Raw genomic sequence first — 19,529 nt, 5'->3', positions numbered from 1 at the left:
TTTTTTTGCATCCGGACCACACTTGAACTGGTCCAGCTCCAAAACTACAACACCTAGACACTTCAAACCTGGACCAAATTATTCTGCACTGATTGCAGAGCATTTAAAACCAAGTGTGTGATCTGTGAGACCTTCATCTGATTCCTGAAACCTCAATAAAGGGCCACTTCAGCACTTTTTTTGCATCCTGGTCCAGCTCCAAAACTACAACACCTCACTGGTGTTTGATAAAAAGGTGAAATCAACATTCATATAAACTAATTCATGTCATTTCTGTGAGTCATCATGGTTGTGCCCTGAGTTGCTTCAGATGAGGCTGATCCCCATGGATTTACACACATTCAAGTCACTTGTTTTAAATAACTGGATAATGAGTGGTTGGGTACGGCCCTGCTCAGCTGACACGTGCTGGAAGCTCTAACCGATATCCCAGACGAGTCGATCTTCGTCTAAAACTTGATCCCCCGGCATCTAAACGTACGTTTACATCCGAACGTTCGCCGTCCGCCCCACGCTGGAACGCTCGCTTGCGTCGCCGCCCGCACATCGATTTCAAGACGGCCCTGTCAGCCGGAGTGAAGACCTCGGCTGTCTGATCAGCGGCGGCAGCGCTTTCGGAGAAAATAACAAGCGGAGGAATCCCATTCGATATCTCGCCGCCGAGCCCCTTCTTCGTCTGGGTTGTCATGGCGACGTGGATTCAGATGTGGATGGGAGCTTCTTTAACAATTTCTCCCCCCGTGTCTTGGCAGCGAGATGACATTATTGAAGCCAAGAAGGTGAGAAACAGTAAAGAAGCAGTGGCAGGTTTTCATATCTTTACCTGCTTTTATTTAAGAAAAAAAGTCCTGAAAAGACAAATATTAAACATTATAAATTAGACTTTAAGTTAGAGTGTGGCCTTTACCCAGAAGGATTATAAAATATCTTGTTGTGGTCGGATAAATCTCAGTAAAAATCCACGACTTACAGCTTTAGAGGAATATTTATGCCCGTTTTTCCTGAGTATTTATATATTTCTGGCTTTGCTCTCGGAGTTTTTAAGTTTTCTTACAACAAAGTAGTTTTATTGGGAGCCAAGATGCAATTTATTGAGGATGAATAACATTTCATCCCCGTGTCTCAGTGGGCTGCGGCTGTTGGATGCCGGATTCAAAACAAGGAGAAAATGGCAGCTGCCTCCACGTCAATGATTCAGTCTGTTATTGTACGTTTTTAAAAATGAAAGATACACAGATTTGGACCAATCGTTATTCATTTTCATTCTTCAGCCTGGTTTTTAGTCCTCAGTCTCATACAAGACTCAAACCCTTCTCAATTTGGTTGTGGGAGTCTCAAACCCGTCTCAGCTTAGTTTCTATAAACTCCAGAGTATTAAAGCTGTATTTTGACACCTGCACAGGATCTGAGTCTACAGCCCTGAATGTCCAGGACTGAAAGCCACGCTCAAAATTGAGAAGGGTTTGAGACTAGTCTGAGATGCTCCTAACAATCCTGAGAAGGGTTTGAGACTGGTTTGAGACTGCCATGACAAAACCGACGACGCTTTGAGACGAGTTTGAGATGCAAATCTGAGAAAGTCTGAGACTGGTTTGAGACACCCACAAAAGAATCGAGAAGGGTTTGAAACTGATAGAAGACTCCCATGACAAAATTGAGAAGGCTTCAAGAATGCAATAAGCCGCCCAAAACAAAACTGAAAAGGGTTCGAGACCAGTATGAGACTGCCATGACAAAACTGACAAGGCTTTGAGACGTGTTTGAGACACCCACAACAGAATTGCTAAGGGTTTGAGATTGATATGAGACTCCCATGTCAAAATTGAGAAGGGTTTGAGACTGCAATAAGCCGCCCACAACAAAATTGAAGAGTTGAAGACTGGTTTGAGATGCTCACAACAAAACTGCAGAGGGTTTGAGACTGATATGAGACTCCCAACAAACCTGAGAAGGGTTTGAGACTAGTCTGAGACTCCCAACAAACCTAAGAAAGGTTTGAGACTGGTTTGAGACTGCCATGACAAAACTGACGACGCTTTGAGACGGGTTTGAGATGCAAATCTGAGAAGGGTTTGAGACTAGTCTGAGATGCTCCTAACAAACCTGAGAAGGGTTTGTGATTGCCATGACAAAACCGACGATGCTTTGAGACAGGTTTGAGATGCAAATCTGAGAAAGTCTGAGACTGGTTTGAGACACCCACAACAAAACTGCCGAGGGTTTGAGACTGATATGAGACTCCCAACAAACCTGAGAAGGGTTTGAGACTGGTTTGAGACTGCCATGACAAAACTGACGACGCTTTGAGACGGGTTTGAGATGCAAATCTGAGAAAGGTTTGAGACTGATATGAGACTGCCATGACAAAATCGAGAGAGGTTTGAGACTGCTTTAAGGGAAGATTTGTCTCACAAATGTTTGAAACTTGTTCAAAGTTCGAGCAGCAAGTCGGCCTCGTGACTCGTGAGGAAATTGAGAACCACAGCGAATGTTTGGAAACACTTTGGAGACTCCCTCGCAAAGGTTTGCCAGCAGTTTGCAGCCATGAAACCAAACTGTTACTGATTGGAAACAAACAAAAACGGATTAAATTGTTATTTCAGTTGAGACATAATTTAGACACTTTGTAGACGGATGGGTTTAAATCTTGCCGATGCTTTCGTGGCTTTCTGCGTTTAAAGGATGTTAAAATAATTGAACAGATTCAGTAAATAATCTATGAGAATGTTGGGTTTATTTGTGTTTTTTGGGTCGCAGTTTCACTCAAAGCGCCGCGGAAGGAGGAGCGGAGCTGCCGCTGCTTCCAGACTTCATGAAAAATAGGTTTTCACTAGAAATAATTAACTTTACTGGGATTCCAACACCGTCTGATCTCGTTCGTTGGTGCGTCTGAGCGACCACCTTTTAGCGCCGTGGCGTTAAAACTCAGGGGGGGAGGCTGTCAGCGCTGCTCTATTGATGTTTTGTTTTTTTTTTGGTCGCCAGTGCTTCATAATCAGACCATTTCTGTCATCGAGTATTCTCCTGAAAGTTAAAATCAATAATGGCTTCTGGGAGCCTCCTGTAAAACATGCTAGTGCTAAGAATGAGCGATTTAATGTTATTTCTTTCCAACATAAACCCTACATCACGAGCTGCAGCTACTAATCAAGACATTTAACACGACTAGAACAGAAAGTGTTATTTTTTTAGCTGCTGTTGCCTTTCTAACATATTCTGTCTTCGCTCTGAATATCTTTCTTTCACTTTACACACAATGCATATGAATTACATGACCTCGGCTCCTTGCTTTGTCTGGAAATAATGGGAAATAAGAGGAAATCTTTTCTCTCGGGGCCACATGCGGTTTTTAGCTTTCCTCCAATCGTCACGTTTCTGAGGAGGAGAATATTGCTTTTGCAAGTTTGCAGAAAAAAGAAAAAGAAAGAAAACCGTCGGCACGTTGGCTCCAGGATCTGTTTCCTTCTGATAAATTGGCCGTTTCCGAAGCGTGTTCCTCTCAGATTCTTGTGCCGGAGTTAAAAGCTCTGAATTACACCCAATTCGGGGCTTTTTTAAACGACTGCCTGAGCTGATTTCTGCCAGAGTGGCGTCTCAGGGCGGAGCTCGCCGCTGTCAGAAAGCTGGAGATCTGAAAAGTTGCCTTTGCTCTGGACCCAGGAGCTGCAGTTGGAAGTACAATTTCTTCGAGCTGCTCGAATCAATATGTTTTTTTTGCTTGGATGATGTGACTTTCTGTCGCCTTTGTTTACAGCAACGCGGAGCGCGTTCAGAGGAGGTGTTTACACATAACAGCGCAAGCCCACATCGGTGCATCGTGTCGTTCCTTTCCCACAGCTCGGGAGCCTCCGTGCACGCCACGCGCACCCGCCCTCATTTAATGACCTCATGCGCACGCCCACGTGCAGACAGAAACCTCTTCTGTTTTCTCAACAGTGGAGCCTTTGAATGTTTGGAGGTAGATTTGTGAAGAAGTTATACTTTCCCCCGAGGTTTGCTCACGAGCTGCTTCGGTCATAAAAATGTGAGCTTTTCGCAGTTTTTATTTGTTCTGCAGGTCGTCTTTATTTGTGGTACTTTTAAGAAGGACCCAGTGATGCAAGGGGGCCAAAGGGCCAAGGGCCAATCACGATCAATATTTATTAAAATTACATAAATTAATTGGTTTTAGATGTATTATGTCAAATCATCCATATAGAAAAATCAATGACCTTTTCCCAGTTACAGATTATACAGAATTTAGAGCAAACAGACTTTAATGAACACAGACAAATAGATCAAACTTTAAAAAGCTCATCATTAGGTGTCATTTCTTACGCCTCACTCAGCTTTTAAATGAATTTTTTAACATTAAAACAGATTTTTCAACAAAAACCTGATCATACAGAAATTAAAACTATATATTGTTGGCTTCTAAGTCACTGTCAGAGAAAACTTCAGTTTTTTTAAGCAAAATAAGAATCAGAGACTCGATCTGAACCAGACTAGAGGGCCGGATGAAATGTTACAGAGGGCCGGATCTGGCCCGCGGGCCTTGAGTTTGACATGTGTGATTCAGTCGGTTTGTGGAAATTCTGGACAGAAAGCCGATTCAATGCAGGCGATTAATCGGCTCGGTGCCGAAAGGCGAAGGCGAGCGATCAACTTCTGGAGTCAGCCCAATTCATGATGGCCGCCGCCGCCAACCGGCATGAGGAGACTTGATGTCGTGTGCCTGAGACTGAAATCCCACTGACCCAATTCATTTAGAGAAAACGACCAAAGCGCTGGACAGCAAAGCGAACGAGCCCGAGGTGAAGGATAAAAATAAAAGCACAAGAAGGTTAAAGTCAACTTCTCACGCTGGTCGAAGGCCAGGGAGTGAAAGTTCGTTTGTAAACGAGCGATTGAGGTCAGCCTGCCTAACGAGCAGGGGGGGGGGGGTAAACGGGAAACGCGTATCGTGTATCTGGTGATTAACCTGTTTGCAAACAAACCTGATGCTCTTATGGACTGTTTGTGAAACACCGATCTTTTCCAGGAAGTGTGGGATGTCGCCGCCCTTTGACCTCTTGTCTTTTGTGTCGTCCGTAGAGGCATTCCGGGGAAGAAATGCGGGACCATTATTGTGAAAGCCGAGGAGCTGAGCAACTGCAGGGTGAGTGCATTCTGGGAATTCTGCATGTCGTCTTCTCTGTATCTGCTGGCGGGAGACAACTAAGTGGAGGACTAAAAGACCAAACTCGAGTGAAATCGATAAACAATATGAATTCTCTCAGAACGTTATTTTCTCCTGGTGCAAGTCTTGTTTCTTCAATCTGCCGCACTTCATTACTTCTGAGGTTCAATAACGGAACAAACGACGTTCTCCCGGGACCGTTCAGATCACCTCTGGTCGCTTTACGCCTGCAGCAGAGAGAATTCACAGCAGCCAAAATCCAGGGGCCGGTTCTCCAACAGCTGCTGCATCGGCTAGGAAGATGGGACAAAAGTAGCCAAAAAGAACAAGAATAAACATACAGGGAGAACCAGCGCTAAATGATGCTGAAGCTGAGTTTTAACTTAAAAGAAACGGAACACTAGCTAAAAGCTAAAAGTAGCAAAATGCTAGCTCATAGCTTGAAGTATCAAAAGGCTATGAAAAAGCTAAAACCATCAAAGGGCCTCGCTAGAAGCTAAAAGCAGCAAAGGACTAGCTCAGTGCTAAAAGTATTAAAAGACTAGCTAAGCTAGCTAGCTGAAAGTAGCAAAATACAAGCTAAATTTTAGCAAAATGCTAGCTCAAAGCTTGAGGTATCAAAAGGCTATGAAAAAGCTAAAACCATCAAAGGGCCTCGCTAGAAGCTAAAAGCAGCAAAGGACTAGCTCAGTGCTAAAAGTATTAAAAGACTAGCCAAGCTAGCTAGCTGAAAGTAGCAAAACACAAGGTAAATGTAGCAAAATGTTAGCTAAAAGTTAAAAGTAGCAAAAGCCTAGTTAGAAGCTAGATGTAGCAAAATGCTAGCTCAAAGCTTGAGGTATCAAAAGGCAATGAAAAAGCTAAAAGTATCAAAGGGCCTCGCTAGAAGCTAAAAGCAGCAAAGGACTAGCTCAGTGCTAAAAGTATTAAAAGACTAGCTAAGCTAGCAAGCTAAAAGTTGTAAATGTTAGCTAAAACAAATAGTTAACGAAAAACGAAGTAGTAAAAGGCTAGTTTAACATAATAAAAGACTAGCTAGAAGCTAAAAGCAGCAAAAGGCGAGGTAGAAGCTAAAGGTGGCAAAAGGCTAAAAAAGTAGAGAAATGCTAGCTAAAAGTCACAAAAGGTTAAAAGCAGCAAATAAGGCTAGCTTGAAGGTAGAAGTACCAAAAAGCTAGCTGGAAGTTAAAGTAACGTACAAAGACAAGCAGATTCCAAAGAGAATTTTTTTTTTATCTATGGAGAAACTTTTTGTCAGTAAAGTTAAATGCTTTGGAAAAAAAGTGACAAAAAACAAAAGTTTTAGCCTCCATCTCCTGAATGAGCTGAATGTTTTGGTAAATGAATGTCACTGAGTGTGCAGAATTAGTTAAAAACGTGTAAAAATAAGAAACGGGAACAATGATGCTAATGCTGACTCAGCAGTCTCTGAAGAAATGGTTGCAGTTTTAAAATATGAGCAGTGATGCATTTACTTAGAATGTTGTTACAACCTACAACCATAAACAACTAAGTGGAAATTTCTTCAGGACTTCATCTTTGTCTCCTGTCTGATAAAGTTGTGAACTTGGACCTTGTAATCCCGGACGAGCCCCCAATTTTAGTCTTTTAGTTGCGTTGGTGGGCATTTAAAAAACGGTTCCGGTTCTTTTAAAAATCTAGGTTTAAAATTTGCATTTTTGGCTAAATATACTACCAAGTTTTATGAGATTTAACAGTTTAATTTTTATGTTATCTTACAAAAAGACAATAATCCCAGAGACTGAAAACTTCAGTTGAACGGATTTTAGTGTTTTTTTATACATGACATTTTAATGTTCTCTAATTTACCTTTACTTTAATGTCATCTATTTCACAGCTGCATTTGTTGGTCATAAAGCGTCAAAAAATTAAACTTTCCATACACTTATTGACTTTTTTCCTCTTGGTGTTAGGAATCAGTGATGATGCAGTTTTGCGGTAACAAGCTGGACAAAAAGGATTTCTTCGGCAAGTCTGACCCCTTCTTGGTTTTCTACCGGAGCAACGAGGACGGCACGTGAGTTCTCCTTTCCTTTCCTTCCCTTTTTTAGTCCCTCGCTGCAAAGGGAAGCACCTGTCATCGATTTGCCTCGGCTCAAACGCCACGCTGCCTGCTTCGGCGCGTGCGCGGATGACACGCGGAGATGTCAACGTGCGTGCGTGCGTTCGTGCGTGTCTGTTCGATTCGGCCCCCGTTGGCGCTCGCTCCCATTCTGCAGCGTGGTACGAGTCCGATAAGGCTCGGAGAGACCAACTCCTCCTGCTGGATGAGGGACTTAATGAAATTACCTCTTTTCAGTCGGTGCTGCAGGTTTTTTATTTCGAGTCCATCAGAGGAGAGAAGTAGCTCCGCAGCACGCCACGTTCACCGGGTGGAAGCTTCTGTGACAGCAACCAGGACTAATGTGTCTTCTGTGGCTTACTTGATAAATATTGACAAAAATGGGTTTATATTAAAGACTCAATGTGTCTTTGCTTTTATTATATTAGATAAAAACAATTAAAGTCCCGCTGCGTTGTGAGTAGTGAATCGAAAGGTGGGAATGCTTTGACTTCTTGACTTAAAGGCGTTTTGAAATGTTGTTCTGTCAAAGAATTTATCAGTTTTTAGCAATTTATTGGTCTAAGCGAATACAAGGTTGTAGGAAGAAGGGGTGCTGAGGGTGCACCAGCCTTCATGGTGGACGCCAGAAGAAAAGAACGTCCAAATACGCAATTAAGGAATTAATGAAAAGATTTTAAAAACCTGTTTATTAGTGCTCCAAATGTTTAAATACTACTTTGTTATTAACAAGTTTTGTAAACCTGGTTGTTCAAATAAAGCAGAAATGTCGTCCCTTTAAAAAACCCCAGCGCTTTATTTGAAATCCGTCCTGGGCAGAAAGAAGCGTTTATGTGGCTTACTGCTGTTAGTTTTGTCACTTTTAATTTGCCAGACCCTACGTTTCATTAGTGCAGCTGCTTTTTAATCTTGTTACTGTTAGTATGATTGCTGCCTAAATTAAAGCCGTAATAGCAGTCATCACAGCTGCGCGGTACTCTGGAAAATTAAAGGTTTATAAAACGAGTCATCACACTGCCGCCGCGGCGGGACGCTCTGTTAGCTGAAACGAAACCTCTGCACTTCGGCGTGCTGGCGATGGTTCAGCTTGTTGCCGTTACTTCGCCAGTGATGGCGTCCTGCGGCCGGGAGTTGGGTTCACTCCGGTACTGATGGGACGCGCTGAAACACGGACGGCCTTTAAAGGCGCGGCGGATAAATACGATAAAATAAAACTATACGAGCGGGGTATTTTTAAAACATAATAAACGTAGCTGAGTCCTGGTGTTGCGTTATCAACATGAATAACAGCCTCTCCTCCCCCTGATGTCCTCTTGTGTTTAAAGATGCCCTTCAAAATAAGAGACACCACAAATATAAAGTGCACAAAGAATACTGAATCAGTGGGGGAGCCCTGTGTCTGTTTCTCAGTAACCAGACGGTCCCATCCAGGGCTTCCAGATGTTTGTTTTTTACTCGTTTTGCTGCTTGTGGGTTTGTTTTTAGCGGTAACAGATCACGTGACCCAGATAAGCGTTCTGACACGCATCAAGAGTGAGTCATAGACGGATGTAGCAGAGAGAATCCGGTCGTTTTTAAAAAATAAATGTCGTTCAGACTGGAAATACTGTAAGTTAATTATTCTTTCTCTGCGGCCCGGTAACAAATGACCCACGGACCTTTACCGGTCCACGGCCCAGAGGTTGGGGACCTCTGTTTTACACCACTTGAGCAAGAGTTGTTTTATTTGCCTAAAAACGTTAAAAATGTTGGTTCCAGTCTTGGTCCAGCAGAACAAAATGACCAAACTATCCCTTTAATGTTACTCTATTTAAAGTATAAAAAAGGTCATCCTGAACTAAAACAAACGGTGCAGTTTGAAAGAAAAATTACTCCAAGGGTATTTTAGATATATTGATATGATTTTATGAAAAGTGGGTACGCACTCAATGTCAACAAAACCACGTGGACGCTCGAGTCACAGGACTGACCTACATCAGGCTGCGAGTCTGCAGGGAAACAAACGTGGCGTGTAGAAGATGGCGCTCAAGGTGAAAGGAAAGCGAGAGAACGAGACGGTTGGGACATTAACCGTCAGACCTTTCCGTCGACCTATTTTCAGTCCCTTCGGCTGTTTCCGAAGGTAAACAAACGCACCAGGTGGTTGGCGTCCGTTTAATTTACAGACATCGACATGAGGGAGACAACAAATCTCCATTATTCACAGGTTCACTCGGGTTTACTCTGACAGCTCACCGCTGCTAAATCACACCGACGTGGCGCTTAGTCGCCTCCATTTAATTGTAATTTACCGAATATGAGCCGCAGCAGCTTAATGACGCAAGGATTTGGCCGAGGAGGACATTTGTCGTCGAGCCCGGAGGACGGCTGCTTGGACTCGGCTCGTTGGTTGCCCCGAAGGCTCATGGGTTGTTTGTTTGTGACGCAGTTATGGGTCGGTGTTTATCGTTTTCAGGAGAATCTGACCAGAAACATGTCATCCTGAACGCCTCCTGTGAGGATTAAATTACACGGAAAATATGGGCGGTTGTCCTTGTTGAAGGTCAGCACACCTGCAGGGTTACAGGGGCTGTTATTTCTCCAGGAGCACTTCAGCTACATACGGCAGAAACTAATCGGCTTCTTTTTTAAGAAGCTGCTTTGTTTTCGTGTTCTCACTCAGGATCAGAAAATTCAACCGATCGTAGCAAAAGAATCAACATATTCTTTGTCGGCTTTGCTTTATCTGCTCTGTTTTCACTCAGTTCTTGTAAGAAGTTCTTTTTTTAAAACCAAGATGAGTGCCTGACGAGGCTGTTGACCTCATCGGAAACAAGTCGGGGTTTGAAGGCTGAATATCTGAGCCCATCGAAGAGTTCAAGCTGTTGGTTACTAGTTGGCAACTTAAAATTGCAAGAAAAACAGGCGAATATTCAGCTGCAGTCTCACTCGGTGTTGAGTGAGCAGTGTTTGAAAATCAGGGCCTGTTTTTTGTGTGCACGGTCTGTATTTGAGGCCTGCGTCGTTCTCCCCTTGGCAGCTGAGGATGCAAAACAAACCAACGTTCCTGCAAAGGTGCAGGAAACCTCCAGAGTTCGTATATGCATCCTGGAAAAGTCTGGAATTTGTATTTGGTGCTTTTTCTATTCTATTATCTGAAAGAGAAAATTCCGAAATGATGAAACTAAAGGTAGAAAGTCCAAGTTATTCCCAATTGGTGGCGCCAGCAATGTGTGAAAAGAGGGCTTTGTAAATTTATCTAAGATTAAACTTTAATTATATTCTAAATGGAAACCATCGGTTGGAAAGAAAACTGTGTTTGACAATTAAACCCTGACAGCTGCCCAAATTTAACAGAGATTTACAGGAAATATTTGTACTTCAAGCAGAAGAAACGGCTTCAAAATGTGAGTCTGGAGAAGTATGAAGTTTGAAAATGGAACTTGTGTGAGAATGAACATGGACCCCAGATACAGTATATTGATAAAAGTATTTGCTCACCCGTCCAAATGATCGGAATCAGGTGTTCCAACCATTGCCGCGGCCACAGGTGTGTGAAGTGAAGCACTAAGGCATGCAGACTGTTTTTAGAAACATTTGTGAAAGATCGGGTCGCTCTCAGGAGCTCAGCGAATTCCAGAAATATTCCAAATATTCAACTGTCGGCTGTGTTGTAAGTAAATTGAAGTGTCTGGGAACGACAGCCACGAAGTGGTGGGCCAGGTAAACTGACGGAGCGGGGTCAGCGGATGCTGAAGTGCAAAGAGGTCGTCAACTTTCTGCAGAGTCGGTCAAAGCTTCATGTGGCCTTCGGATCAGCTCAAGAACGGTGTACAGAGAGCTTCATGGAATGGGTTTCTGTGGCCGAGAAGCTGCATCCAAGCCTTCCATCACCAGGTGCAAAGCGTCGGATGCAGTGGAGTAAAGACCATCGCCACTGGACTCTTACAGCAGTGGAGACGTGTCCTCTGGAGGGACAAACCATGCTTCTCTGGACGAGTCTGGGTTTGGCTGCTGCCAGGAGATCGGTACCTGTCTGACTGCATGGTGCCAAGTGTAAAGTTTGGTGGAGGTAGGGTCATGGTGTGGGGTTGTTTTTCAGGAGTTCATTCCAGTGAAAGGAACTCTTGATGCTTCAGCACGCCAAGAGATTTTGGATAATTCCATGCTCCCAACTTTGTGGGAACAGTTTGGGGACAGCCCCTTCCTGTTCCAACATGACTGAGCACCAGGGCACAAAGCAAGGTCCACAGTTTGGTGTGGAAGGACTTGATTGGCCTGAACAGAGTCCTGACCTCAACCGGACAGAACATCTTTAGGATGAATTAGAGCGGAGACGCTGAGCCAGGCCTTCTGTCCAACAGCAGAGTCTGACCTCACTAATGTGCTTCTGGAAGAACGATCGGAAATTCCCATAAACACTCCTATGTGGACATCCTTCCCAGAAGAGCTGAAGCTCTTAAAGCTGCAAAGGGTGGACCAACATCATATTAAACCTTATGAATTAAGAAAGGAACGGCACTCAGGTTTATATGCGTCTGAAGGGAGGAGAGCGAATACTTTTGGCAATATAGTGCAGATGGAAGCAGGCTGGAGGAGCTGAAGGAGGCGCTATAGTTGGCGTTTCCAGCTCCTAGTGGAGAGACGAAGTGTTTGTTTTAAACTCTGTTTGATTTTCTGCCTCTGGCGAGCGTCACTCAGCCTTTTAACATTCCCTCTCCAGGTTCACCATCTGCCACAAGACGGAGGTGGTGAAGAACACCCTGAACCCCGTGTGGCAAGCCTTTAAAATCCCCGTGCGTGCTCTTTGCAACGGCGACTACGACAGGTAGGAATCCCCCCTCCCCCCTCCCCCATTCTAATTTACATTCATACGACGCCGGACAAACATCTCGACCATCCCTGGGTTTTGCTCAGCGGTATTAAACATAATGAAAATGTCATCGGTGATATGAGCAGCCCTGGAGATGAGCTTTAATGGCCTCTGCAGGCTTACAGCAGGGGTTGATGTGTTTAGAAACACACACAAATATATTACATAACACATATTTAAAGGTATCTGTTATTATCCGGGTTACCTTAAAATGATAAAAGCTATCATTATCAGGACGGCTTTCATCATATCTGTCAGAAATGTTCGCAGTTTGCCTCTTGTTGTTGTTTACCGTGAGCTGGAAACAGATTGTTGATGTGAAGTCAACGACACCATATTAAAAATGTGTTTCTTTTGCAAGAAGCTACAAAAAAAGGGCATTCCAGCTTGTTTACAGTTGGCATAAAAACCATAGGAAGCTGGTTTGAGCGGCCATATTGGATTTTGAGGTTGGGATTGGTGAGAAACTTCCAACGTTCAGTTCTGTTTATTTATATAGCACCGCTGAAGGAATCTCAGGACACTGTACAAACAAGTCCAAATGAAAAATCCAATTATTTAGTTTATTTCAAAACTATAATATGATACAGTTCATTATGGTACACCGTTACCTGTCCAAAGAAACCAGCAGGTTGTGTTCAATCCTCCATCCTGAGCAGCATGTTGGTGACAGTGGACAGGAATGACTCCCTTTTAACAGGAAGAAACCTCCAGGAGAACCAGAACCAGGATGGGCGTCCATCTGCCTCGACTGGCCAGGGTCTGAGAGGACAGGAAAGAGACACAAACATAGAATGACTGGTCCAGGTGTGGTTTCTATGGGGAGAAAAACAAAGAAAAACACATGGAAATACACACAGACATAATTACAAATAGAAACATGGAGAGTAGAATAAAGACAGCAGCAAAGTGAGGACGTGTGGACAGTTTTGTCCTCCAGCAGTCTGAGCCTACAGCAACAGAACTAAAGGATAGCTCAGGAAACTCAACCCTAACTATAGGATTTGTCAAAAAGGAACGTCTTTCTACTTTTAGAAACTCTAGGAACCACAAATAAACCTGTAGTCTGAGAGCGAAGTGCTCTGTTAGGAAAATATGGAACATCTTTAATAGCAGACGGAGCTGGGTTGTTGAGGGCTTTGGATGTTAGAAGGAAGGTTTTAAATTCTGACTTTTACAGGAGAGAAGCTAAAAGAAGCTCCTCCTTTTCTACACCAAGGAGCCAGCCTCCTCTGGGTAATTAGTTTCTTTTTCAGAGGAGCAACTTTGTCGAGTGATGCACATACAGCAGGAGGAATATCAACAAGTTCATCAGTTTGTGAGCTTTGTTGTTTCGGTTGATTTTTGTGACTGAAACTCATGGAACACAGCATTGCTCTTGTCTTATCTTGATAGTAAAACGAGATGAATTAGTCCCAGTATTTTTGGTTAATAGCTGCGATCGGTACACGATGATCAGACTGTTTCCACAAACCAGAATGAAGCAGTTGGCTAACTAGTTTACTGGTCAGGCAGCAACATTACGTTGTCTTTTCTGCAGATTGTTTTAAAGGGCCGGATGAAGAAACTGGTAATAAAACTCATCAGGAACTTGCATGTCGGCCTCGTTAGACATCCTCCAGATGTGACATTTAGCAGACATGTTTCACCAATTTCAGGAAAAACGGTAGCTGACGTAATAAAAAAAGCAATATAGACTCAGATTTTAGTAATTAAAAACTAAAAGGAACATGAAATAGCTTATAAATGAAAGGAGGCTACAATAAACTGAGAGCCTTATCCATCCAGTGCAGTACAGTAAGTCTGCAGGGTGAAGATAAGTCGGGGAAATCAATAACTTCCTGTCCAGAATCTCAGGTTGGTTCATCTGCAGAGAAAGAGATGATAGTTGAACTGATCCTGGAAGTGGCAGAGAGGCAGCAGCTGTCAGTGGTGCTCAGTGCTGAAGAACCACTGAGCGACGGGATTCTGTCTCCGAGCTCGTCGGAACATTTACAGCCGAGCGGACGGGTTCAGGAACCGGCCCGAGTTACATCTGAATAAAACGGGAATGGTTGGTGATATTAACTTCCTGTTTGGGGCACATTAGTATATGGGAGGGGGGAAGCTTTTCAAGATGGGTGGTGACCGTGGCGGCCACTTTGAAGTCGGCCATTTTGGATCCAACTTTTGTTTTTTCAATAGGAAGAGGGTCATGTGACACATCAAACTTATCGGGAATTTCCCAAGAAAAACAACGGTGTGCTTGGTTTTAACGTAACTTTATTCTTTCATGAGTTATTGACAATCCAACACAATGGGCAGCACTTTGAACACATTTTATCAGTGGTGAGAAACTTGTAAATAACTCATGAAAGAATAAAGTTACGTTAAAACCAAGCACACCGTTGTTTTTCTTGTGAAATTCCCAATAAGTTTGATGTGTCACATGACCCTCTTCCCATGGAAAAAACAAAAGTTGGATCCAAAATGGCCGCTGTGGTCACCACCCATATTGAAAAGTTTCCCCCCTCCCATATACTAATGTGCCACAAACAGGAAGTTAATATCACCAACCATTCCCATTTTATTAAGGTGTATCCATAGAAATGGACCACCCTGTAGATTATCTCATCTTAGAGTTGACTAAATAAAAAATATTGTTTTTTAAAAGTCAAACCGACCCTCAGGTTTCACAGGCTTTAATTATGATAAATATTTTTGCACTGAAAGTGTTTTTTTTCCTGTTTTGGATTGGTTTGAACCAGCTGATTCATGTAATATTTACTAAAACTGCAAAAGTTTTCGTCATGTCAACAAATACTTGTCCAAGAGAAAGAAAAGCAAAGAAAAAAGGTGTTCTCAGTTGGTCAGTTTTTTGTTTTCAACCCGTTTCCTGTATCTGAAGTGGCCCAGAAATACCGATGTGGAACAAAAGTTGGATCCAAAATGGCCGCTATGGTCACCACCCATATTGATAAGTTTCCCCCCTCCCATATACTAATGTGCCACAAACAGGAAGTTAATATCACCAACCATTCCCATTTTATTAAGGTGTATCCATAGAAATGGCCGACTCTGTAGTCTAAGTAAGCAGGTCATAGATACCAAAAATAAATAACAATAAACATTATTTACATAGCACCGTTCTAAACAAGCTTACAAGGTGTTTAATAAGGTAATAAAGCCGTGGCATGTGGAATAAGACAATGAAACAAAAGACATATTTAACATAATAAAAGATCAAATGAAAACAGATGAAATAACAAGTAAGGGACGTTTTCCAGCTCGTAACAACAATATAAATATAATATAAATGTAACGCAGCCGATGAACCCCAGGAAACTACGTGACGCCTTCAGGGAGAAGTTCAAGTCTTTAAAGTTGGGAAACAAATAAATAGATAGAAGTGTGTGTGTGTGTGTGTCCCGGTGAAAAGGGCACACAAAGAAGAGTTTATCTCAGCCGAGCTAACAGACAGCAGCATTGATCTGACGTTCAGTCCAATAGGCTTACTGGTGGAGTCGAGCCGCACAGTGTCGCCTTATCAAAGGGAGACTCGGGAAGCTGCGCGTACAGTACACACACACACACACACACACACACACACACAGGCACTATGTAGCTCTGGGCAAAAGATAACAGGAAGCTCAAGCTGACAAACAAAGACCGAACAGAGCTCTTTTTGTTCGTAGATATGTTCTGCTGGGCCTCACACACACACACACACATATACACACACACACACACATATACACACACACAGACACACAGAGACATCACTGTCAGTTTAATGTTACGCTAAGGATGTTTTCCCCCAACACTGACTCAAACCAGGAGCCTCATTCAGCCCCGGAGAGCCAACTTCCTGCTTCCTACTTCCTGCTTCCTGCTTCCATTTCCCTCTTCACGCACATCTGGCTCCTCCGGCAGCTCCACCCGTTAACCACCGCCTGTATCTCCCCTACTTATCATGCTCAAAGACGGGCGATAATGTTTTTACCTGTGTCTGGTTTTAATGAAACGTTCAGGAAGTAATCGTCGGATGTACGCCTACTCAATTCAAGATGGCCGCCACAGCCAAGTGACTTTAGAAAGCACAAAAATAGCTGAAGCTCCGTCAGTTTTACAGATTTAGAGCTAAATTTTGCCTCCGCCTGTTTTTGTTTTACCTTATTTAAACAATTTCCCCCTTTCGACGCTGATGTGTTTACTGCGTTCTACTGCGAATAAAAAAAATCGATTTATAAGGGTTAGAAAATCACATTTTACACAACCTGAGAACCTTTTTTTTTTTCCAAACCCGCCTGTTATAATAAATGTCTTTGTGCGTCTCTCTCACCAGAACGATCAAGGTTGAGGTTTACGACTGGGACAGAGACGGCAGGTAAATATTCACCGTTCTTCTCAAAGCCTAACGTTTCACATTAGTGTTCACGGTAACACCGTTTGCAGCCCTCACATGCAGAGTTTGTATTTAATGAGAGAAAAAACACATTTTTCCAAACATCTTTCCGAAGTGGAGACTAATTTAAAAACTGCTTTTTCTTCATCTCTCGGCTTCATCTCCATTTTGACGTTATTAATGTTTGATTGTGTGCTGAAAAAGGTTTCTAATCATCAACTGTGTCAAAGAGAAATTGATTTGATTTCATATTTAGCCATCTAAGAATGTTCTCCTTTCGTGTTTTCATTTGCTGTTAATGTGGACGTTATCGCCACCTGCTGTCCTGGCACGGCTACTTCCAGCTGCTTCTGTTGATTTTAAAGTGTTTTTGTTGTTTTTAAACATAATTAAATAGGAATTACTTGGCTGTTTGAGTAAGAACTTGTCGTTTATCTCACTGGGTTGCGACTACCGAGACAGATTCTCTCTCGAAATAGTCCCAGAGATCTCTGGAATCGGTCTCAGTTCGGTTTCTGAGGGGCTGGAAAATAAACGTGAGACGACACTGAGGTTTACTGAAACCAAACTGAGACGTGATGAAGACACTTTGGGACTAAACTGAGACGAATCATTTGCAAGAATGACGCAAAGTGTTTGGAGTTCCATACAAACATGTCAGTACCAGTTTAATAAGCCACGGGTCACTTTAAAGGGACAGTTCAGCTCTTTGAACTGCTGTTTTGTGGATGGGTTATGAACAGTTATGACCCTTTTCCACCGGCTCTAAAGGTCCCGGCTCCACTCTGCTCGGCTTGCCTTGCGCGCGTTTCCACCGGCATTTTTTCTAGGCCGGTCCCTGCTTCTTTGGTCCCTGCTTCGGAGTAGGGTGACGCAAGCTTAGCTCCTGTTCACTCATTGGTCGTGGGTGTGGCCAGATGCAAGCATAAAGAGCAAAGGTAGGAATATAAACACCAGCGTTAGCTTACCCTGCAACGTTTCTGCCGTCTGTCCCCCAGCTGAAGGCGCTGTAAAGCCTGAAATCTCCGGTGGATAACAGCTGTCCTACTCCGCGCAACAATCGCAGCATCCAGAGCATTTCTTCCCCTGCGCCTCTCTTCCTGAAGTCTCAGGAGAATCCCCATAAGTTTAAAAAACAGCAACACAAGGAGGCGTTCCTCTGCTGCCGACCAAACTGGCCGGTGGAAACGCGATGGATTTTTTTATAGAGCCGAGTAGAGCAGAGCTTCTAAAACAGAGCCGTGTAAAAGGGGCATTAGTGTCTAAGATGTTGCAGATATCTCACTGATCAAACTCAGTTTGGAGAAAGACTTTAAATCTGATCAGACGGGTGAGCTAACAGCTAATCTGAGCGGGGTAACGATCCCTGCCGTCTCAAAGCAGTTCAAGTTGGCACTTTTAACGAATCGCTGTAAAGTTTTTGAGACCGGAGTTGTTCCAGTTCACAGTTTAACTCAATTTCTTCATTTTCTTGCGTTAAACGTCTTTTTTCCTCTGTCTTCTTCTCCTTCCACACCGCGCAGTCATGACTTTATCGGAGAGTTCAGCACCAGCTACAGAGAGCTCTCCAGAGGACAGAGCCAGTTCAACATGTATGAGGTAAGTGTGTGTGTGTGTGTACAGGACTGAAAGTGTATTGATTTCAAAGCGCTGCCTCAGATCCACATCGCTGTAAAGGTTAGTGGGTCTCATGCTGCTCTCGGGTCCTTCTTTTCCTGCAAACGTTAAATAATGTTACAACAAAGCTGCTATTTCTAATCCCACTCCAATAAATAATAATTTAAAAAAATGTGTTTTAAATAAAGAATGAAGAATTTACGAAAGCTCCAGTAAAATAAAACAAAAAGAGTCATTATTTCAGGCAAATTATGTCAACGGATATAAAGCCGAATGGTAAAGTTTGTGTTATTAACAGTGTTTAATCATTGAAACACCTTTTATTACCACTGGACTATCAATCCTCTGTTTCCATCAGTTTTAGTGCTGATTCGGCTGATTCTTCGGCTGATTCTTCGGCTGCTCGTTGCTTTAAAAGTATTCAAGATCCGACTTGCAGTTTTTGCTCAGCAGCCTGTTTGTCCGAGTCTTCATTTTCAGTCTCGTTTCAGCCTGCCTCTCGTTGACTCGGCAGTCAGGGAGCGAGCGGCGCGTGCCTGCGGTTACCGCGGTGACCGCGGCTGGAGGCAGCTGTATCCTCAGACGGTTTGTACGTCAGAACACGGGGCCACGTTTTCTTCGACTTCTTTGTTTTTTTCGATTCGGGTAATATAAAGCTTCTCGAGCCGAACGGAATCGGCTCACGTAACAGATATGGCCCGCCAACCACCAGTTGGTGCTATATATGACCACATGATCGTGATCACATGAATTTATCGTAAAAACATGATATCAGGGGGGCTGCAGTACGTCTGATATGTGCCAACCAGGTTCACATTTTTGTGTTTTTGGACATTTACAGCCAGAGAAATCTTTTAGGGTAGCTGTTTTACACACACACACACACACACACACACACATATGTTATGTCTCTCTACCTTTGCTGGGACTTTCCATCGACTTCCATACATTACAACAGCCTAACCCTGACCATTACCAGTACATACCTAACCCCAAACCAAACATTAACTCACATAATTTCTCCTTGTGGGGACCAGGCTTTGGTCCCCACAAGGAGCAGTTGGTCCTCACAAGGTAGTAGCAGTGGCGGCTGGCCAATAGAGGGCGCCGCCCCACCACTCACATTACCTTGAATAAGACGTAAAAAAAAATACAAAAATTAAATAGTACATTAAAAATATTTCAAAATATATGTATATATATTTTTAGTTGTGTAAGATAAATATTTTATAGTTAATGATCAGTAAAGTTGTTTCGTTCATTGGTGACGTATTTCCGCCCCGGGGCGCAAAAATCTTTGTCTGTAGACTCTCGTTAAAAGTTGCACATGCGCAGTAGCTCCTCTTCAGTACAAGAGGTAGGACCATTCAGGGCGCACCTCTCCTGCGCCCAGAGCTGACTCCGCCTCCCGCCGCCGGAGCGTGGAACTCCCGCC

The 19,529-nt window shown here is 43.3% G+C and overlaps 1 protein-coding gene across 1 annotated transcript in view; it reads left to right on the top strand.

The window, feature by feature from the left end:
• The window catches only part of LOC108244036 (copine-8), a 99,181-nt gene that overhangs the window by 49,451 nt on the left and 30,201 nt on the right, over positions 1-19,529 (top strand). The window contains exons 7-11 of the mRNA XM_017429884.3: positions 5,074-5,137; positions 7,093-7,196; positions 11,944-12,048; positions 16,418-16,459; positions 18,001-18,076. Of these exons, the coding sequence (XP_017285373.1) occupies positions 5,074-5,137; positions 7,093-7,196; positions 11,944-12,048; positions 16,418-16,459; positions 18,001-18,076 (391 nt within the window). The remainder of the gene's footprint in view (positions 1-5,073; positions 5,138-7,092; positions 7,197-11,943; positions 12,049-16,417; positions 16,460-18,000; positions 18,077-19,529) is intronic.

The sequence above is a fragment of the Kryptolebias marmoratus genome, linkage group LG18 (genome assembly GCF_001649575.2).
Source record: "Kryptolebias marmoratus isolate JLee-2015 linkage group LG18, ASM164957v2, whole genome shotgun sequence".
Lineage (NCBI taxonomy): Eukaryota > Metazoa > Chordata > Actinopteri > Cyprinodontiformes > Rivulidae > Kryptolebias > Kryptolebias marmoratus.
The sequence above is the reverse complement of the archived record's forward strand: the minus strand, read 5'-3'. Positions and strand labels throughout refer to the sequence as shown.